The sequence below is a fragment of the Loxodonta africana genome, chromosome 1 (genome assembly GCF_030014295.1).
Source record: "Loxodonta africana isolate mLoxAfr1 chromosome 1, mLoxAfr1.hap2, whole genome shotgun sequence".
Lineage (NCBI taxonomy): Eukaryota > Metazoa > Chordata > Mammalia > Proboscidea > Elephantidae > Loxodonta > Loxodonta africana.
In genome coordinates this window covers 28,978,113-29,001,172 of record NC_087342.1, presented here as the reverse complement: position 1 = coordinate 29,001,172, position 23,060 = coordinate 28,978,113, and the positions used below count along the sequence as shown (strand labels likewise).

Here is a 23,060-nt window from a genome sequence, read left to right as displayed (position 1 = left end):
AGAAAAAGAAATAAAAGGCAAAAGGACTAGAAAGGAATATAACTGCCACTAGTCACAGATGGTCTGGGTGGATATACAGAAAATATGAAAGAATGCACAAAGTATTAGAATCGATAGGCTAATCTATCAAGATCATTGGATACAAGCTCAATTTATAAAAATAGCTGCATTTCTCTACATAGTAAATAATATGGTAAATTTAAATTAAAAAATTAACATTTATAATAGCAACAAAAAACATCAAATACCTAGGAGTACATCTAATAAAAGATACGTAAGATACCTATAGTGAAAACTACATTAACACTGAGGGAAATGAATGAACTCCCATAATTGGACTGATATATTCATGGACTAGAAAGCTTGATATGATAAAGATATCAATTCTTCCCAAATTTATCTACAGATTCAATGCAATCCCAATCAAAACCTCAGCTCTACAGAGAAATGGGAATGAAGAAGTTACAATTACGCTGAACAATGTGGACAAATCTCATAAATGCGTTCAGCAAAAGGGCCAGGCACAAAAGGGTACATACTGTATGAGTCTAACTACATAAAGTTCAAGAGGCAAATCCAATCCACGGTGTTAAATGACAAGACAGGTTACCGTTGGGTGGGAATAGTGACTGTTGAGGGGGCATAAGGAGTCTTTTTGTATTTTGATTGAGTTCTGTTTCCTGAATTACTCTGGGTATGTTCAATTTTGTAAAAATTCACCAAGCTGTACCCTTAAGATTTCTATGTTATTTAAAATAAAAATGTCTGTTTTTTTAAAAGGTAGCCCTCTCCTGGACAAAATGGCACCATTGAGTTAACATTTACTAAAATTTCTTACATTTTAGAAAATCTTTTTTCTCTAATGGTATAGAAGCAGTCTTCCAGAGAATTAACATGGCTGTCTTGAAACAGAAAAAGTAGACAAGCTGGTCTGTCCAAGAGAAATAATAATTCACTCCACTGACAAAACCTACTTCCTGCCCACAAGTTCAGGCCTGTGGACTCCGTCCAAGGCAGCGCCCCCCCACCCCAATACCAGTGCTAGCAGTGAGCTTTACTGTTACAGCACCAAGGATTACACCAAAGGAAAACGTTTTTGTTGAATGTTATGATGAACGACAGTTCAATTTAAACAGATTTTTTTTTTTCCAGAAAGACAAAAACCACCTTGTCTAATAAGGTCTTCCTTTGGTGTTTTATAATTATCAAAGTTTCAATTTGACACAGGCTTTGTTGTGAATACATACAACAGTTTACATAGGTGCTGAGCATTAAAGAAACTGCCGGTGACTTATACTGCAGTTTGCGTGGGGAGAGCCACCAAACCCACCCTTATCTCTCCGACGTCACACACACAGGCGTTGCCTGTCTTCTACCAGTTGTTATCCTTCAGGTTTTGTTGTGGGGCTTTCTTCCTCCCTTCTTCAGTTTCATTACCTTCATCCGGGGTAGACTCATCTTTCCCAAATCAGCTGTGCAGGCCTGACCTCAGGGGAGTACCGTATTTGGTCACACTCAATGGCCACGATCCTCTTACTTTATATGGAAAGCTGCGTCTCATGGCGGAAGTTGACCAGAATACTAACACCTGCCTCCAACTGGCAGACTGTCCGCCAGGCTGTGTCTCAGGTGACAAGGCTATGTCTCCTGAGCCTCGCGGAGCACTCTTAACATGATGTAAGATGTACATGAACAGTTAAGTCAGAGATTTCTTGGGATTCCAGATCATTACGTAATCCTAAAGTAAAGCCCTTTTCATAAACTTACTACTTTCTTGACCACCAGATCTGGTCATTGCTCTTGGCCTATCATTGTACCTCATTTCCCTCCAGAGGAAGAATTATGTACTGCTTAATTCAAGAATGGGGGGGGCGGGGGGAGAAGGTTCTTTGCCCATAATGTTCTTTGGTCGCTGGAAATGCACGTGACGAAATAAGGCAGAGGAAGAGACTATCAATATCAGGCAGAGGGAAGTTTCCCATTTTACTGTGCTACATGGGAAAAGAGGCAGTATTTAAAAAAAAAACAAAAACAAAAAACCAAGCCCGTTGCTGTTGAGTCAATTTCGACTCATAGTGATCTTATAGGACAGAGTAGAACCGCCCCATAGCGTTTCCAAGGAGCAGCTGGTGGATTCAAACTGCTGACCTTTTGGTTAGCAGCGGAGCTCTAAACCACTGCACCAACAGGGCTCCAAGAGACAGTATAGACATACGAAAAATAAAATGGTGCTGGCAAAACAGAGCTGAAGGACCCACCAGGGAAGAACAGGCGTGGCTTCTTCTCCTTTGATTTCTCCTTAACTTGTCTGAGTACCCTGCTGGCAAACACCAGTGGGCTTCAAGTAGCCAGAGGCAGTGTCCCCTGGCTTCCATGGTTTAAAAAGCAAAAAAAAAAACAAAGCCAAAGGGTCTACTGTACAACATAACACTGCCTTTCCTTAGCTCTTGCCTTCTGTCCTCTACTGAGACAAAACTCAAATTGCCAGTTAGTTAGTAGGGGGAAAAAAAGGTAGATAGAATAAGGCTTATTTTTTAAGGTTTACCATATTAACAAGAGGGGTCAGAAATATTTATTTTAGGGCTGAGTGGATTAGAAACTCATTTCAGGCCCAAAACATATTATTGGTATCTCAATGTTCTTTGTAATTCCTACAGCAGCACTAGTGAATGACAGCAATAGTAGATAACACCCTGTTCTGGGAACCAAGGAGCTCGAGGGGAAAAAAGGTAAGCAGATAGGTTCTGGTAGTTTAAAAGGAGTATCTGGAAAAGGAGATGCCTTTTGGGTTTTCAAACCAAATTAAGAGGCATGCTCCAACTGGTTCAAATGGTTAACACTGATCCTGCCTGGCAGTAGTTCCCGAAAACACACATCTGAAATGTTACCTAATTGAGTTGGAGGGGCAAGTTCTAAAAGCAGAATTAGAGCAGATATGGGGTAATATGACATTTTCTTGAATATTTGACCCCGCTAACCTTTGTGAGCACACGTTCTCAAATTGAATATAGTGAAAAATCATCCATAAATAGTAAAATCAACTATTTAAAAGTGGTGGTAAGTTTTAATGAGTTCCCCAAAAGCCCTTTCCTCAAACTTGTTCAAACCACCTCTACCCCAATGAGCTCCATCTGACTGGCTCTGCTCTTACCAGTGTTTTAAGGGGAAACAAACACAGGGGACTTTCAGGCCTGATGTCAGCATTTCTGTACGTTCTAGGGACAGACTGTGTTTGAATTTCTATATATCCTTTAAAAGAGTACTCTAAAAAAGTCAGCAACTGTGAAAAAACTGGTCAGGACTCTTCAAAAAAGACAGCGTCATGGGGAAAAAAAAGTAGGGAGACTTCTAGATTAAAGAAGACAAAAAAGGTATAACATTAAATGTAATGTATTATTAATGAAATCCTAGATAAGAAATAATAAATAAAAACAACACCATCAGCTATAAAGAACATTTGGGGGGGAGAGTTGGAGAATTATGAATATGGACTATATGCTAGATAAGATTTACTGAATAGAAGTTAATTTTCTTAAGCTATGTAGGAGGATGTCTTTCATCTTTGGAGATGCCTGCTAAAGTATTTAGTGGTGAAAAGTAATTTCTACAACTTGCTATACAGAAAAAAAAACATATACAAAGAGAGAGACAAAACAAATATAGTAGTAATGTCTTAAAAATAAGTCAATGAAACAGATAACATATTCCATTTTCTGCAAGATACATGGGGAACCAAATGCTGTTTCTCATGGTTGGCTAATATGCCAAGAGCAGATGTGCTAAGGATGTCAAAACCGTGCGTTTACACATGAAGAAGGCCACTCTTGTCACTTTGAGGACCAAGGTGTGCCTAACCCAAGCCAAAGCCATGGTATTTTCAATTGCCTCATATGCATGTGAAAGCTGCACAGTGAATAAGGGAGGACTGAAGAAGAAATGACGCAGTCGAATTACGGTGTTGGTGAAGAATATCGGATATACCCACGGACTGCCAGAAGAACAAACAAATCTGTCTTGGAAGTCCTACAGACAGAATGCTCCTTAGAAGCGAGGATGGCATTTTGTCTCATGTACTTTGGACATGTTATCAGCAGGGACCAGTCCCTGGAGAAGGACATCATACCCTCAACGAGATGGATGACACAACGGCTGCGACAACAGGCTCAAACACAGCAATGATTTTGAGAATGGCACAGGGCCAGGCAGTATTTCATTCTGTTGTACATGGGGAGCTATGAGTCAGTGGCTCGATGGCACCTAACAACAAAAACAGGGTATAGGGTCAACCATGGGGTGGCCGAATTCATCAATGAACAATTATAGAATGCTTCCTGGCCAATATTATCTTCTGTACGATAATAAAGATTCAAGTTAGGAACTGATAAAGCTGGTTCCTGGAATATCTGGCTTCAGGAATCAGATTTCTCCTACACGGTGGGGGGTGGGGGTGGGGAGGAGGACTACAGTCAGCAGAAGAGGGGCTTTAGGAGTTGGTATGTGGACAAAATACCACTCCCATTGTGCATGATTTAGAGCTAGAAGCTCAGAAACTTGGGTTAATACAAACAGCTTAAGCAAAAAAGGCTTTGAATTTATAATCATGATATAGACTATGGAAGAAGACAGAAAAAACAAACAGGGTTAGGGTTACACTGGCATAGGAACTAGATCAACCTAAACGGCAGATTCAAGTTCTTTACGTCCTGACGACCTTGTAAGAAAATGCTGGGGAATACCAGAATGAAATAATAATCAAGGAAATTGTAGCCAAGTCTTGCTATAGTCGGAATAGAGGTGGGGGAAGAAGGCACTTTTCTTGCACATAAGAATAGCTGGAAGGTATACCAAAAAAAAAAAAATTTTTTTTTTTTTTTTTTTTTTTATACCAAGTGTTTGGAAATTCAAGAGCCAGGAACCCTTCTGGGAAGGATTTTGGGGTACAAGCCCAGGAATTTTGTTGGTGAGCACCTATTAAAAATGAGGGCCCCTTGCTCAAAAGATAGAGCTGAGACTTTGTCTCTGTAGAACCCACACTCAATTCACAAAAGGGGTGACAGAAACACAGAAATCCAGAGGCCTTGAATCTCAGAGTCAGAAATTAAAGGGAGGAAGACGAGATTAGAAAAGAACAAATCCAGCTTTACAAATACATAATAGCATTAGGAGATAGCGTTATCTGAAATACCTCTAAGAGGCCACCTGCAAAGGTATCAGAATTTCTTCCAGGATACAGGAATTAGCTATTTACTGATGGAATTTTCCCCACCTGGGTTTTTAATTAGCTAACACAACTGATACCGTGAAGAAGTTAAAACCATGAGGCCATGCTCTGGAAGTCTCTCTTCCATTTTTTGTTTACCTCAGATAGCGCTAAATCTCTGCTATAGACTTGAGCTGACAACAGCAATGTGGGGCTAGGCTGTGACATGTGCGATGTATCAGGGCTTGTAGAACGTTGCATTCTCTGCGGAAATGCTGGCTGTGGAGGGTTGCAGCTTAGATGCTACGTTGCTGCAGTCCTCCCACTGGCTCTGGAGATGGAGCTGTTTCTAAGTTTTATTTGTATAGGGCTGGTGTTCCAGTGTTTTGTGGCTTCACTGTTCCCTGGAACGTGGATTATATGATACAAGATAATTTCCAGAGTAGAGAAATCCAGCTGTGAAGGTGGTAAAGCAACTTGGCAGTTCCAGCTCAGGAAACCCCAGACTAGCTTCCATTAGACCCAGAACAAAGCCCTCTTGACTCCGGTAAAAGCAGGAAAAAATTAAAATTGTTGTTTCATACTTATAAAGGGACTTTAGTTTCTTTGTGGGGGAAGGGGAATGACTTGGTAAGGGGGCTGTACTTCACAGGAAAGGGCTTTAAACAGAGGATTCTTACACTGTTGGAATAGTATTATTTGAACTATAATGTTGATATTATTTCATGATCTGGAGGTTTGCTTCTGTGAGCCCCAGCTTGATGATTACAACCACCAAGAAAAATTCTTCCTTCCCTGCCAGGAGGCCAGACAATGGCAGCAGCTGGGCCGCAGAACCAGCACATAATATCCCAAGATGAAATCACCAACTGAAACAGTGGTGGTCAGAGAAGAAAAGGCTCATTTTGCCTATGAAAGTCACTTTGGGGGTATCATTGTATAACATACAACTGTAACCCAACAGGTGGGATAGTACCATTCAGGCTGACCAAAGATTTGGCTCTTAAGCCTGCTGGGCTAAATGAGGAAAAGGTCAAAATGTGGAGGCCACTCTAACACCCAGGGAGAACGCAAGTCTTCCTCTAACTTTCACTCCCCTTCCAAAGAGAAAAAGCAATCTGGGTCAAGGATGACACCCCGGTCCTACAGGACAGACAGGTGGGAAGACAAAGGAAGGATGGTTTTGGCTAGGAAGAACAAAAGTAGTTCTCAAGGCTGTCTATTTGCTCCTTCATTTGCATGTGACTGGAAGCTGCTCCAGCCCTCTAAAGGGTGACAAGGCCCTGGGAGGAGCCCAGGGTGATGGGCCTGTGGACAGGGAGCCAGAGTGGCCTGTTGTAGACCTTAGGAGTAGAAGGACCGACAAGGGCAACACATGGTCCAGTGGCAAATTTGCCAGGGTAGAGAAGGGGACTGGGAACGTCCCTGGGAATCGACTAGGAGGACTGATTGCTAAATGGAATTTGGGATATTGCACTTGTCCTTCCTTCTTTCTTCACCTGTCACTACTAATAATGGCACAGGTGATGTTTAAAGGTTTCTTCTCTAAGTCTGGCCAAAATAGAAGGAAAAAGAGATTCTTTGTATTAATATTTCTCCTCTCCTCTTCCAAAGAAGTGGTCATGTAAGAGAAGCCCATTGTTACGGACTGAATTGTGTTCCCCAAAAATATGTGTCAACTTAGTTAGGCCATGATTCCCAGTACTGTGTGATTCTCCACCATTTTGTCACCTGACGTAATTTTCCTGTGTTGTAAATCCTACCTCTATGATGTTAATGAGGCAGGATTAGAGACAGTTATGTTAATAAGACAGGACTAGATATACAAGATTAGGTTGCATCTTGAGTCAATCTCTTTTGAGATATAAAAGAGAAAGGCAAGCAGAGAGACAGGAGGACCTCATACCGCCAAGAAGGCAGTGCTGGGAGCAAAGCTCATCCTTTGGACCCCGGTCCCTGAGCTGAGAAGCTCCTAGGCCAAGATAAGACTGACGACAAGGACCTTCCCCAGAGGCAAAAGAGAAAGTGCTCCCCAGAAGCTGACACCCTGAATTCAGACTGCCCGCCTCCTAGATTGTGAGAGAATAAATTTGTTTCTTAAAGCCATCCACTTGTGGTAATTCTGTTATAGCAGCATTAGATGACTAAGATAGCCACCTTGGATGGATGTACTGAATCAGAAATGTCCTGACTCACTGGTGCTGAACAGGTAAGAACAACTGTCTTAACACTGAGCATCTGCCCTTTGTTCTCAGTACAAAATTGCATCTTTCAAATAGTCATTCCCAAACAGAAAAATTCTATTATCAAATATGGAAAATAATGCCAGTGGTAGTGGAGATTCTTTTCATTTTGTTCTGCTTTTTTTTTTCACCCAGAAGTACAAGATTCAGATTTACTTCCTTTAAATTTATACTCTAATAAAAACAGCAACAAAAAACTTGTTGCCATTGAGTTGATTCCAACTCATAATGACCCTATAGGATGGAGTAGAACTGCCCCATAGAGTTTCCAAGGAACGCCTGGTGGATTCAAACTGCTGACCTTTCGGTTAACAGCCGTAGCACCTAACCACTACCCCACCAGGTTTCCACACTCTCTCTACACTTTAGTATTAGTCCTGAAATAGCTTGGATTTGTGCAGTTCCTTTTCTTCAAAGGTCTCGCCGATCCTAACAACAGTGATTGAGGCAGGGCTCGTGTATAAATAGATATGGGGCTCCTTCATAACAAATATTTTGTACACAATGAATATATCTAATTGCATAAAAGGGTCACATCCCCAACATAACTAGTATATTCCTCTTCCAATCATACTCACCATTTTGACTCAGTTTCTAAAAGGAGAGCCCAAAGTACTTAACCATTGAGTAAAAGGATTATCCAAGTATACAGAGCTCACTCTGAGGAGAGTGGGGGTAAAAATAAGTTCGTTCTTCTGGGTTTTAATGCCCAGCCTCCCTTTGACTACGCCATGGGATAGGTCTTTTCCAACCAACAGTCCACAGTGCTGGCTTGCACCTGGGTAGTTTGGTTACCTTCCTGCTTAAGAGCCTGGCAGGATAAAAGACGAGTCAATTCCGACTCATAGCGACCCTACAGGACAGAGTAGAACTGCCCTACAGGGTTTCCAAGGCTGTAAATCTTTACGGAAGCGGACTGCCACATCTTTCTCCCATGGAGCAGCTGGTAGGTTCGAACTGCTGACCTTTTGGTTAGCAGTCGAGTACTTTAACCACTGTGCCACCAGGGCTCCTTTCAGACCAACGGTTGAGTATTTTCCAACAGGAGCTTTTCAAAGAATTGTAATATTATTCAACTTTTACCAATGTGATAACTTTTTTTTTTCACTTTTCAGAGTAAGAAGTCTAAACAGACTCCTGTTCTCCCATCTCCAGCCTTGCTGGAGACAACAGGATGGATTCTGCACTGTGGACGATACTTCAACCACATATTTTACCTCAAAGGGCCGCTAGGTAAAAGGAAAATGAGAACCAGGGCATTTTTCCTAGAAGGAAAAAAAGGCCAAACTAAACCTGGAGATTTAACATCACTCCTGTAATTTACTCTCAATTTCCAGAAATCTCATCTAAACTGGCATTAAAGCCAAGTGTTAAGATCCTTGAAGCAGGTTTTCAGCAGTGCAGAAAATTTCATCTTCAACTTCAAATTTTGAAATCCATCCTTAAAAATTTAACAGGAGAAAATCCAAACTCTTGAGAAATTGGCTGCTCTCGCCAGAACCATTCTCTTCTATCTATAGCCCCGCTTCCCCTAAAAGCAGAAACTCAGCAAGTGCGTCAAAAGGGCCCCTAAACTATAGCTTGTTCTCTAGCACACACAGGCTTCCTGGGAAACATGGCATTAGTGGCACTAGGAAGACCTGGCTGGTGCACGTGTTTAAAAGGGGAAACAGAAAATGAGAAACAGCTCTGACTAGTTTTGTTGTTTATGTCTGAGATCATACCAAGGACTCTGGGAACTCAGGTTTTGAGACCCTTTTCTGAGTTACTTCCCTATCAGCTAGCGGCTGGTGCTGGGGGCTGGTGCTGGGGGCTGTGGAAAGACAGCGAATGTGGTGGTGTGCACGGTTCAGCCACCAAGTATTTGCCAAGGATTCAGTGTGTGCAGAACAGAGTGCTGTGGCAAAGGTGGATATGAAGAGGGTCCTCTGCTTTTGAAGACATTCAGAGAAACCATTTACTTTCTGTTTCAACAGGAAGGGAAACTGGGAAACAGGACTAAGTTTAACATTCATCATATATAGAATACATCAAAACTCTATGCCGTTTTCTCCCTATTCCTCAAGAAATGAGATTCCATGGCTGGGAGAGAAAGAAAAGGAGGAAAAGGGGAGTTGAGGAGGGACAGAAATTTTCTGACTCAAGATAATCTTTCAGTATGGTTAAAAAAAAAAATTGTTCTCTATTAAAATTCAGATTTGGAAACTTGGGGCAGGCATCCCAGGATCTGGCCTTCACTTTGAGTGACCACGTGGAAAAGACATCCCTCCCTCTGTGTAACCTACCCTTTCTATGGGAAAAGTATAAAAGACCCTCATTAAGTGCCCTTTCAGGCAATTACAAAGCATTTCCAGGCACTCAGCTGAAAAGTGTTGATGTAAGCTGAAGTCCTCCTCAGCCTCTCAGGAGATGCACAAATGTCAGCCTTCTCTTACTCAGCTGATATCTATGGTCACCTCCTGAGAGGTTTCAAACTCCCTCACAAAAGGACACTCTGCCCAGGCCTGTTCTTTTCTTTAATATAGATGGGAAGACATTCCTGTCTAAGGCCAATTTACAGCAAAAGAAATATCTCAGGGGAAAAAAAAAATACTTTCGGCAAAAACACAAATGCAAACGGCCTTATTGTGGTTGTGAGGATGAGGAGGAGGAAATAAGAGCTCTTGGAAATCATAGAGGAGGAAACTGCACTGGATCATACCTATTAGATTTTGTTTTTGTTTGGGAACTGACTGTCTTTTTTATGTTATCACACACAGCCCTGGTCTAAGCCTGTGTACCCATTCTGCCTGTGGACTGTTGGCGAGGGTGCTAGGGAATGTTCAGGGCGGGTGTTACTGAGGCAAGTGAACCGGTAGAACCTGGTCTAGTTCCAGAGTGGAGGTCACTCTGGTTTGGGGGTTGCTCAGAGGCTGTGTTCTTTCTGGTACTTCTGGGATGGCCATTCCAGGCAAAGTGTTTGGTCAGCGCCCAGTGGAGGGGCTGCAGCCATAGTGAGGCTCCCCCCTTGCTGAGCACCAGTTTGAGAAGTGTCATTTTAAAATAACAATTATCTGACCACAGGGGGAAAATGAAACAGGAGATAGGAGGCCCAGGAGGAGGGAAATGACAGCTTGGTCACCCCCAGATTAAAATGTAAATCTAAGCAAGAAATAGCAGCGTTGTAGTAGGCAAACCCCCCAGTACTTCATGCCTGGAGTGAAAACTGGAGGTCAGAAAGTAGAGCAGGCAGGATTCTGCACGAGGGACTCCAGCCCCAGCCCCACAGGAAGCAGGAGATAAAAGAGCAGCAATATCCTCAGATCAAGTGCCAACACCTCTCTCCAGGGGAAGCTAAGCCACCCTGTCCTATCGCTCCCTTTAGTCAGCTACAGTCTAAAATCCAGACAAAGAAAGGGGAGGCGGACTTCGCGGCTGGTCTCATGGGTCAGTAACAGCCCACTCCCCTCCCCCCAAGCCCAGGCCATCAGCCTGGCTGCTTGAGGGTTAAAATCAGCACTTAAGCGAAAAACTCGAACCCCATTAAGCCCTGGCTTGGAAGCCAGGGAGCTGCAGGGGACCCAAAGGAAACTCATTTTGGAGGCTCTCCAAGCTGCCAATCACCAGCATGCCTCTAACAGTCCCTGAGTTGTTCGCCTTGGTTGTTTTTCCGCAGGCTGCACAATGGGGTCTGGTTATTCATTGAAAAAGTCTGCAAGCGCCCCGCCTTCCATTCACAATCAATTTGGAATGCTCCATTCGGGCCAGAGGGGGGATCTAGAGCTCAGCTCGCGGGGCGGACCTCACAGAGCCCAGCTGTCGCCGCAGGGCCGCTTGCTGGCCCAGTGCGTGTTTATGTAAGAAACGCAACCCTGCAGCGGCGCCGGCCCGCTCTGCGCCCTCACCGGGACCCAACTTGCCAAGACCCTTGCTGAAACCTGCAAGGGTGTGCAAGCCGGCTAGAAGTAAGGTCCGGAAGTGCCCTCGGGCCAAAGAAAAACTCTCTCCTGCTGCTGTGTTCAGAATCTGCCTGTTAATAGCAGCTGAGAGAAACAGACTTCGGTAGTATTTTTCCTGGCCCTTGAGTGAGCTGGTTTGCTTTACTGGATGGCTCTCTCTGGACGCCAGCCTCTTGGCTTCTCCTGTTCATCTCCAAGAGATAGATGGAGAGCCACCTGGCTTCCTCCCCAGGGGAGGGGTCTCTGGAGGCACTCCCCTGTTCTCTGGCTGCCATGGGGGGAGGGGGCCAGCTACCTATTACAGTTTCGCAGGTCCTCTTCCTGGTTCTCGATCTGGCCTGATAGGTTTACAATATGACACACCGAATGGGATGGGTCCTGGCATCTGGGGTTGCAGGTGAAATCTACTCTAAGGCATTGCAAAGTACAGAGCTAAAAACGTGATTGGTGTCTCAGGGATTTTTTTCAAAGCTTCAGTAATCAGCCTGAGGGGGCTCTGATGGAGCCGGTCTCACGACTAGACTGTTTCCAGGAAGAAGCATATGACTTTAGGAAAATCAAATCTAGGAGATGAGTTTTAGCTCCTGGGCTGTTTCTTGTTTCTTAACATCTTTGGATGTTTTTAAGGTCTTGCGTTTACCTCCTCGCCCTGCCTGTTCCCTGCCCCCATCCTTTCAGTGACCTCAGATGGTGCCCCTGGAAGCGTCTCTTCCATCTTTCTGGCCACAGCATTCCTGATTCGATCGATGCCTTGGCTGTTTTGCAGATCAGCCTCGAACTCCTGGCCTTTGGCTAAAAAAAAAAACCCATAGCTAGGTCTTATTCTGATCCCTGGAATCTTGCACCCTCTGCTACAATTTTCTCCAAGCTGCTTCCTCCTTCTGGCAGGGGAGCCTCCTTTATTTGCTATCGAGGGCCCTTTTATGTGGGGGCTCTTCTCCCTCTAACATCTGAGTTGCTGAGTCCATTGTCACCTACATGCCAGGCCCAAAGGTGCACTTACACTATGGTTATACCTACACACGCACCCTAATATTGTGTCCCTCCTTTAAGCTGAGCCACTTAGGAGACTAGGACTATGAGAGAAGCTGACAACCAAAGCCTCTGTTCAATGAGCTTGATGAATTCACAAAATGAATTTTTTAAAAAAGCAACCTAATCCAGTACTGGCATCAGCATGCCTGGCCCTTGTCCAAGAGCTGGGAACTGCAACATGACAAGACTGTGCTCCTTGGATTCCAAGTGGAGAAGCCCTGTGTGCCAGGGCACAGATGGGGCCCAAGCTGCCTCAAGGGCAACCATACGCCCATGAGGGGGCTGTCAGCTTCTGAGCCTGGATGGATTTTACCGCCATTAAAACCCAAGAAATGTGTGGACGGGACAGTATCTCAGTAGAGAATCGCATACCCTAAACCCCTACCAGTAACACTGTTTCTGGTACTGAAATTAAAACAATGATACTACTAGATGGTAGAAATGGTAGATAGTACAAATTCTTGGTTTTATCATGCTACCCAGCTCTTAGCCTTGTAAAACCGAAAGATCCTGAAGTACAAGGGATAAACAGTGATTTCTTGATTGATACCAGGATTTTGTTACTTCTGGCTCCTACGTAAGTGCACTGCCTGGCAGACACAGCTGTGGAATTCTCTACCCAGAGTCCCTCTTACCAAATACAAAGAACTGCAAAGGCTGCTGGGTTTCATTAGAGGACCAAGAGCAAAGAGACTAGAAGAGTAAGAAAAAAATATGTTGTTTTTAATAAGCCTAACTGAATTAAAGCTACGTGAAAACAGATTTTGTTAAACACATGGCTCTTTTAAATACATGGTAACACTAAGTCTTGGGTTCTTCAGAGTCCTGGGATGCTTCCAAAACAGGAAGGATTTCGAATCATTTAGCACCCCCTCAGCGATAAGGTAGTGGACTAGCTAACAAAGGCTTTGAGAGTGGCACTATGAAAAGCCAAGGTTAAATAACCCTTCCACGTTCTCCTCATTCTTTTCTTCAGCATCCTTTTCTTTCTTCCTCATTCCCCCCCTACCTTCAGAACCACTGGCTCTTGAAAAGAATAAATCACTGATATTCTTGGCTCCCCCAAGCCTCCTGAAGTACCTACACTTTTCTTACTTATTTCACCTAACCTCTCCTTCTTGGCCTCAAACCTCTCCAGCTCTCTGGACCTTATATTATCCCCCTCTGTAAAATGAGGGGGTTGCGTAAGACTTCTGTAAAAGGAACTTGCTGCTCAAACAATCTGGGATTGCCAGGGTTACTTCTCAGGGCCAGGGGACAAACCCTGGTGGCATAGTGGTTAAGAGCTACAGCTGCTAACTAAAAAGATCACCAGTTTGAATCCACCAGGTGCTCCTTGGAAACCCTAGGGGGCAGTTATACTCTGTTCTATAGGGTCACTATGAGTTGGAATCGACTCAACAGCAATGGGTTTGGTTTTGTTCTTTTTGGCAGACCCCCTACAGTCTATAGGCTATACTTTCTAATCCTATGAATTTGACCTCAAGGTTTCCAGGTGGGGGATACTTTACTAATGCCTACACGCCTGAGGCAGAGGTGAAAACTGTACAACTGGAAGTAAGCTGGGCATATCCACAGGACCTATGAGAACAATGGTCTGATATATTCAAATCACACTTGGGATGGATGCTTACGGGTAGGCAACACAAATCTAGGAAACTTATAAAATATGGTCTCTTTAGATGCTGAGCTATGGTTTACAAAAAAAGTAAGCCATAATCTTCAAATCAGTGCCATTCCAAAATAAAAACATTTCCCCACGTTACTTAGGATTTGTCTCTGTCTCACACACACACACACATATACACCCCCAAAAAGAAATGAAAAATAATCTCATCATCGTTAACAGGAAGGTAGAGAAGACTATTTGTTTTAAAATGTTCCTGCTACTCAGGCTGCAAAAGCAGCAGAGTTTAGGGAAAAGGTTTGCTTTACCCAGTAAACGGAAGTTTGGTTTTAGTTCACTAGTTGGGCGACTCAAACCAGCTCATAAGGCTTCATTCAGTTTGAATGCGTTTCTCCCCCTCCCCTGCAGTGATCGTGGGCTCTTCCAAAAGACGACTGGAGTGGAAGCTGATCTCAACACAATGCTGTGAAATGCGGCCACTGAGAATGAAAACTCTGCTGCCCAGCCCTGGGCTCTGCCAGCTTCCGCACCCATCGGGCTGAACTGCTTTCAAATGCAACATCAAGAACTAGGCTCAAGGACATACCACCTCCCATTTGTGTTCCTGTCTACCATTTACGCAAGTCTATCTCTTTGGTTTCATCCTTCTCTGAGCTGTATTTCCAGAAATCAGAGTCAGGGAGGGGAAAAGAATTATTAACAGGCTTTTCTCGGTGACTTAACTATCTGTTTTATCCTTAAAACACAGGAAAGCTCAACCTTAAGAAGTTAAAGCAGAAAGCAAACAAAGTAGAAAACACATCATACTTAGTAAGCAAACAGCTTCCAAAGCATCTCTATTTTAGGTATGGTATTTTAATTGAGCAATTGAGCACATTCTATTTGCTGAGCAGGAATTATTTCTGAAGAGCCGAAACACATTTATTGATTCCTTCGCTTGAGCCTATTTCTACAGAAAAATCTCTCTCCAACTATAAATTCTGCTTGCTGACATCTTTCTCTAAAGAACGTGCCCTTGCTTCAACACATGAAACCAATCTGAACATGGCCATCTCACCTCCCCTTTAACTCTTTGGGCTACAGAGAAACAAAAGTGTCATAGAAGCATTTCAAAGAGTCTATGCCAAGAAAGCCATCTCACAAACAGACTGCAGTTTATGCTGCTCTGAGCAAGAAGTGGAGAAGCTGGGCCAAACTGTCAACACAAAACAAAGTTGGATTACAAATCCTCTTTCATCTTGCAAACACACACACACACACACACACACACACACACACACACACCCAATTTGGGTTGTCTTTAGCCTTTCAGTGGCAAGCTTCCCAATCACTTGAAAGCAATCAAAGAGCAATAAGTAACGTGTGTTTACTTTCCTACAGAAAACTTCCACAGCAAGCTGTGACGACGCTAAGGTAACCATGCAACTGTGAGTTACGGTTTATTCCCTTTTAAAGTCTCGGGGCAATGTTCCTTGGAAATGATGCCTATCATTAAAGAATGTTTAGCTGCAACCTCCATTCTTTCTAATGATTTAGAATGCCCAGCTTTTATTTAAACCCAAAGATATCCCCTCTCCCAGTGACTTACAAACATACACACACACACAGAGACAAAACAAAGCTGGGAAGAATCTGCTGGGTGCAAAATGAGAAATCAGAGCCTTGCCTGGCTCAGGTGCTTGCTGTTATAAACTATGACTAAGAGACATGAATTTCTCTATGATGCAACTCTCAAGAGAGGCTGCATTTTCTCCAGGCCTCTCTTAAACCTGCTCATTCACCAGTGACTAATGCTCTCTAGAGCTGCCCTGTGCTGCTCAAATTTCATCAGCCAGCTTTGTCCTTGACAGCTCTGCCTGGACCATAAAAGCTCCCAAACCTGTTGAGGGCGGCCCTGAAATATCAGTGCAAATCTAGCTAGGCCCTTACCAGCATTCAGAGCCACCTTTGCCCTCCCTACTGCATTTTGTTATCTCAAAAATGAGCACTTGATGACCATTTTAAGGAAAGAGCTTTACTCTTCTCTGAGTGGTCAAGTCACAGCAACTATGTGAACATAAGAGTAAATAAACCAGGTGACTCCATGGCCGCCCTGGATCCACTTAGAAACAAAATCAACAATATGTTTGGGTGAAACCATAATGAACTGGAATCTTCCATTAACTATTTTCTGCACCTTTAAAACATCAGGTTCATGATTCGCATTCAGGACTTCATTACAAAACAACCAACAAAAGCCAGAAGATGTCTGATTTATGGACATTCAGTCCAACAACTGATACAGAATACCAATTAATGTGTAACTTTGAGCTTAAAGCCTTGTAATATTCTTCTTAGGCAAAAAGAAATACAAAATGAATTATGTTCAGTCACCTTACCTGCAACGGAATTAAAAACACCTACAAATAATATCCACATGGAACGAAACAAAAGTTTTCCGGGTTAATTCTGAATTACCGGACAACAAAACGAAATGCATTCCACATCTGCGCAAATCTGCTGGTTACAGCTGAAAAGGAGATTCTGGACATGGATGGTCCAAGAGCGAACGATTTCAGAACAAACACGCCACCAGCAGAAAGGTACTTACAGTTATCAGACTGAAAATCTGGGACAAACTGTTCGTCATCAGGTACTTGTGCTGGAAAAGAGATTTTGATGTTAGACCTGTAAGTTTTATTTCAAAAGCACAATAAAATGTTTTGTATGGGAAATAGGACAGCCGGGACACTTGCCTTCAGCTAACCAAGCCTCTTGAAGTTGACTGAGATCTTGAAACAACTCTGGAATTAAACACAGAAGACGCCCAAATGAGGAAAATTCCTCAGCTGGGGAGGAAGAGTCTATGTGCCGTTTACACTGGGAGCGATATGAGGAAGCCACCACAACCTACGAGGGGAGAGATTCACTACCTTCAGAATCATGAGCCAGGTCTGTGTCCAAAAACTTCCTCTTTCTGTCGGTCACAGGCCGGCCTCTACATTCCTCTGATCGAGATTTCTGAAAGGAGCAAACAGACAGTGAAGGTTCAAGTGTAGTAAAAGGGCCCAAAGGGGATCACATCACTAACTCAGTAAGGAGAAGACTCATATTTGAAGAGGGAGAACAAAACAAACCAAAAGCCGCATGAACTTACCCCTGGGACCATAAAAGGGACTTGCTGATCATAAAATCCATCCATGGTGCTTCCAAGTTTTCTAGTATCACTTTGAAAGGCTTCAGCATTGAGTAGTTTCTGGGGGGAAAAGGGTCCTCCTGTAATAAGAATTTGGAAGATTTTAACTGAGAAAAAAAAAAAAAAAGATGATGAAGTAATTTTATGCTGCTTTTTCCTTAGGGCTGAGCAAAATCGCTACCTTTCTCTGAAGACTTAAAGCCCACACAAGGTGTAAGCTTTACAGACTAACACCAGGCTTGATTAACAGCCTCAAACACACACAATGCACTTACGCCCTCTCTCTTTCTCTGGATCAGTTATGATTACAGGTTTGCTACTGCTTCTCCCCTCTTAAAAAAAGAGCTTCTTTTCATTACAAAAGGGTGAGTTCCAGATTCTTCCATATAACAACACATCTTCCAGGGTATTTGTAGCCTTTGGGTTTTTCTTTTTTTTTTTTTAAGAGATAATTAAACTTTTGACAGTACAGTGACAGGAAGGAGAGAAACTGGGTTTAAGTATGCTAAATTATTGGCAATTAAGAGCTGACATACATTGTGTTTCTAAAAGTATTTTGTAGGTCAATGATAAAATACTATATATAGTTCCAGGAATATATCCGTCAGAGGCTCACTTATCTTCCACACACAACTCTGTATTTAAAACCTTTGTCCAAACGCAGGTGTAGTGTCTGTAATGTCAAAAATATTTCCATGGCAACTTACAGAGATATCTGGTATCTCTAACTTCTAAAAGAACAAAGTATCTTCAAAATTAATACATACAGAAAACTTGATTCTACTGCACCTATTCTAAACGTATCTTTACCACGGGTGTTAAAAAAAATGCATGAAAAGCAAAAGATCCATAAAAAAAGAAAAAAAATTTCAGTTTGTTCCTTACAGTGAAGTCAATTTTCCCAGACATGCAAAAAAAAAAAAAAAATTTAAACTCATTCCAGCATTGGCAAGTGTTGGGGGAGGGCTGGAATAAAGGCCAGAGGAGGGGGCATCCAAAGAGAGAGAGACCTTTTCTAATTTGGGAGGAATGAGATTGCAGTTTTAGGATGGTACTCTCCTCCTGGCCACTTTTGTTTTATTCTCCAAGTAGAAATGCAGTTAAGGCAACAAAATGAAGGCAAACATTAATCTCACTCCCCCCAAGCTCGTAGATTACAAAATGATTTTTGTTTAACTTGTATAGAAATCTGAAGAGGAAACTTTTTCCCATAGGGCAAGTCCATCCAATTGTGTTTTTCACACTGCCTGGGGTCTGTCAAATTTCCATCAGTCGGCAAGAGGCAAGGACACCCTTCACAGCCCGCCTCCTCTCAGCACTTTGGCCCAAGTCATCAGATATTTTTCAAAGTCAAAGGGAGAAGGAGAGAAGTGAAACAGCACACAGTCCATAACTTCCTAGAAAAACACTCCCGCCAGCCTGCCTTCCTACCTTCCAAACAGCGCGAAAACTTTCAGAACAAAACCGCTCTCTCCAGTGTCACCAATCCGCATGCAAAACCAGAGCAACCTCAGCAGTGAGTTTAGGGGCGTGAAAACCAGCCCTGTGTAAACTTCAAAAATCTGTCATCTTAAACAGTGGCCTTAAGAACTCTGTAAATGTCTGCAGGGGGACAGAAGACAGGAGCGGTAGATACTTTCTGAGTCTCGTGATGACATCCGTTGCAAAATACCTCACCCACGAAGAACAAAAATACCTTTAATAAAAAAAAAATGAACTGCCATAAACGAACCCAAAAGAGGCCTGGAGGATCTTTTAAACAGCTCTCAGAGTTCAAGGGCTAGAAAAATTGTGTTCCGAACGTAATTAAAAAAAAAAAGAAGCCTGCAGGGCCGGCTTGAGTTCATCCAGGGGGTTAAAGCACTTCCTTTGTGTCCCCCCTTGCGGGCGCCCCCAGGAAAGCTCGCCCAGGGCGGCGCGGCGAGCTCGCGCCCCTCCCCCGAGACGCGCAGCCGCCCTGGTTTTATGAATGGAAAGCGAGCCGCGGCCGCCACACCAGGTAGAAGCTGTAACTGGAGCCCTCGCGCGGGGCCCCATTCACAAAACGAGACACACTGCCACCCAATTCCCAGCCTTCCCCATTCATGAAAACTCCTTCGGCTGCGCCCCTGCCCCCACTCCCAATGCACGCCCAGCCTCCGACGCAGGCCCCTCACCCCAGCGCTTTAGGAAGCCAGCTCAATGCTTCATTCACAGAAAGAGAAAAGAAAAAAAAAAAAGAAAAAACCCAGCCGCAGGGAGCAGCCAGCCAACCAAGGAAACCCGCTTCATTCATAAAGTCACCCACATTGAGGAGAACGAGCTGCGGCGCAGGAGCTACCACCCCCCACCAAAAAAAAAGAAAAAACCAACATCTTTCCTGGGCACCCTCTCTTCGACCAGGCGTTCAGCTGCCTCCAGAGGCTCCTTCCCCTCCGGAAGTGCGGGCAGACCCCGAATCCGGTCCGGGGCTCCAGCATCTCTCCGTTCCCTACCCCCCCATTTTTTTCCACCATGCCCAGGCCGATGCTCCGAGCTCCCCAATTTCTCAGTCTTCCGGGGCGCAAGGAAGGGGAATGGGTGTCCCCTTCCACCACCTGGAACTTGCAAGGCTGCATAAGTTCCTGGGCGACCCCCAGCCCCGCAGGCTGCACACGCCTGTGTCACTTAACCCTCTCTGGGGCCCCGGGGGAGACACCTCCTCGCACCGCCCCCCCCCCCCCCCGCCCAGCTGCTTCCTACCCCCTCCTCCAACTGCAAAGCTTCACCCAGCGCCTCTTCTCGCGAGCCTCCAAGTCCCTCCGCGGCTCTCAGGTCTCCAGGGACGGGGCCCGCCGCTCCGCGCCCCCACCCCGCCCGGGAGCCCCCGCACCGCGCGCCCTGCGCGCCTCCCCCGCCACGCGCGGACACCCGCTTGCGGCGCGCTCCGGAACCGTTAGCCGCCCCCGCCCTACGCCTCCCAGGAATCCAACTGGACGAACCGGGCCGGGCCACGGGAGAAGGGGGCGGTCAGCGCCGGGGGGCTCGCCCCTGACATAGAGTGCACCCGACTCCAAGGACTGCGAATCAGCCCGTGAACTCTCGGCCACGGGGCCCTTCCAACCTGCTCCGGCCACCCCCTCACCTGAGGCGGTGGCTCTCCGCTTGCAGCGGTCCCGGCGGCGCAGGCGCGCTCACGCACGCGCGCACCGGGCCTGGGCGCCGAGGCGAAAGGCTGGGCCGCACCGCTCCGCGGACGCTGAACCGCTCCGCGCACCAGTGCCCGGACTCTGTGCCGCAGCTGCCAACCAGGCTGAGCGCTGGCCCGGCCCCCCGCAGCCCCCCGCTCCTCAGGCCGCCATTGGTCCGCGGCCCTAGGCCTGGCTCGCTCCCATTGGTCTGGGGCCGCTCCCGCGGTTGTCCATCACCCCTTGTTTACCCTGTCTGCAGGCAAATCCAGCCGAGCCGCCCCACCAACTCCGGCTCCCATTGGCCAATGGTGCGTCCCTCCCCACCCCCTCAGGGTCTGCTTTACATAATGTATGCACCGGGGGCCATTGTCCAATCAGCTCAGGCTTGTTTATATAATGAATGTAAGGACGTTTTTCATTCATAAAAAACGCGACCTGAGGGGGAAGCTTAGCTGAGTCAGTGAAGCACTTAAAGGGGCCGAGGCCGGGAGGAGCAGGCCGAACTGCCCTCCTCGCCGCTGTCCCGGCTGTGCACTGCGGCCCGGCGCCCCCAGCCCCGCTCGTCCCCACCCCTGCCCCCAGCAAGCCCAGGGCCGGGATGGGGCCGCCAGGCCCCGGACACTCGCAGCTGCAGCGCGAAGCAAAGTTATCATTTTAGGATTCAGGCGAGAGGAATTCGTCATTCCACCCAGAAAGAAACTCGCTGACCGACCTGGGCGTCCGGCCCACAGAAACACAGAAAACGGAAACCGAGCCCTCTAATCTTAACTACCTTCCAGCGAGGCCTTCATTTCTTTTAACCAGGTTTCCAGTGGGGAAGAAGAAGCAGCGCCTCCCTTTAATGTCTCAGCTCACAAACGCATTCTAGTTCCTATTTTACCCGCAAGGCCTAAGGCCCCACCAAGTCCCATTTTTCTCCCCGCGTCGGTCGCCTCCGCCAGAGTGGGTTCTGGACCCCAAGTGAGAGAGGGTCAGAACGCAAGAAATGGTCTCCCGGGACAGCACCAACCAGTCAGCCCACTGGAAACACGGATTCCTCTAAACAGCAAGCAGTCAGGCCGGGCGCTTGTTTTCCACTTAAGTGCTGAATGCAAGATGGTGCGTTTGCGAGCTAGATCCAGTACAGCTGGGAAGGACGAGCAGCAACTGCTCCGGCCAAACGATCGGGCACTAACTGCAATTGCTGAGACGCTTCACAGGGTGTTCCAGGAAACAAGCCATCCTCTCCCCCGTCCGCCCCTCTGCCCCCTCCGGTGCAGGCCGTGGGGCGGCACCCTGCTCTCTCACAGGCCGCTAGAGCCTCCTAAGCGAGCTCCCCTGTTCTCCTTCTGCTGGGGTGCCCTGTTATTCACCCCAACGCCAGCCGTGCAGGTGAAGATGGCCAAATGTTAGCAGAGAGCCCCTAGCAAAGGGGGCCCCAGCGTCACCAGCCCTCTCCCGCCCCCATTCGGAAAGCAAAGTGGATTTTATTATTATTTTGAAACAAAACATTGCCCACCTTTTTTTTTTTTTTTGCCTCTAAACCCTACACAACTCTTAAAATGGGCGCTTGGTTTGTCGTTTATAGCCCAAGAAACATTTGAGTGCCCTTAAGGAGCCTGGGTTGAGTCCTGAACCCAGCACTGACCAGGATGAGCTGGGAGACTGGGGTGGACAGGAGGTGAGGGGTGGAAATGTGCTTTGAACTTTTTGCCAAGAAGTTCCTTGATAACTTAATTTCCTAGCTGAGCATTTTGCTTCCAACCCTGGCTCCAATAAAGCTTCTTCTTAGCGCCTCTCTTCATTCCCCAGGTAGGGTCGTCTTTGGTGGCTGGAGGTTTTACCCTAGTCCAGTCATGCTTCCAGCTTATTCCTGACTTTGCTGTGATTGTTCATTCAGAGGGTTCTATCTTCCCAGCTAGAGGAAAGGCCCCTTAGCTCCCATCCTCCTCCTGCCCAGCTTTGTCTACCCCCATTCCGCCCCCATCTTATCCCATCTCATTCTACTCTCTGAGCTATTTCTCAAGAAGAGTTTTCTTATCTTCTTCACTTTAGTCTCTCAGGTCCCAGCCCTCCGGAAGACCTGCAGCCCATGGGACCCAAGTCCTCACCATACAAGCCATAGGACATCAATCCCAAAGACGTCCTTCACAAGGAGCATGGCCTGGAGTGTGTCTCCAGTGACCTTCGCATCCAGCGAAAGTTCATCCCACTTGGGGAGAGAAGTTGGGTATTTCTGGGTTGTTGTTGTTTACTGCCTTCTAGTCGGCCCTGTGTCACGGTGACCCCTGACTCGTGGTGACCTCAAGCACAACAGAATGAACGAAATGCCAGCTGGTCCTGCACCAGCCCCATGATAGGTTGCAGATCAGACAGTTGTGATGTATAGGCTTTTCACTGGCTGATTTTCAGAAGTAGATTGCTAGGTTTTCCTTCCCCGTCCATCTTAGTTTGGAAGCTCCACTGAAACCTGCTTAGCATCATAGCAAAGTTTGGGATTAAGTCATGATAAATAATGGCTACATTGGGATGAAGTCCCTGGGTGGTGCTAACCGAAAGGTTGAAGTGTGAGTCCAACCAGAGATGCCTCAGAAGAAAGACCTGGTGATCTACTGGCAAAAACTCTAGTGAGCACAATTCTACTCTGATACACACGGAGTTGCCATGTCTTGGGGTTAACTGGGTTTTTTTTTTTTTTAAGCTGGGACAGGGGA

General features: G+C 45.7%; 1 protein-coding gene across 2 annotated transcripts in view; it reads right to left on the bottom strand.

Moving 5' to 3' along the window:
- Positions 1-20,414, bottom strand: part of ETV5 (ETS variant transcription factor 5) — a 56,370-nt gene extending 35,956 nt beyond the window's left edge. The window contains exons 1-5 of one of the 2 annotated variants that reach the window (XM_064277037.1): positions 20,322-20,414; positions 17,180-17,298; positions 16,956-17,043; positions 16,779-16,826; positions 16,634-16,684 (exon numbers count right to left, since the gene is read on the bottom strand). In XM_064277037.1, coding sequence (XP_064133107.1) covers positions 16,634-16,684; positions 16,779-16,826; positions 16,956-17,043; positions 17,180-17,224 — 232 coding nt within the window. In that variant the 5' untranslated portion in view covers positions 17,225-17,298; positions 20,322-20,414. Of the gene's footprint in view, positions 1-16,633; positions 16,685-16,778; positions 16,827-16,955; positions 17,044-17,179; positions 17,299-18,649; positions 19,346-20,321 lie in introns of those variants that run through there. The other variant, XM_003412901.4, reaches the window with a different exon arrangement.
- Between the last annotated feature and the right edge of the window lie 2,646 nt (positions 20,415-23,060).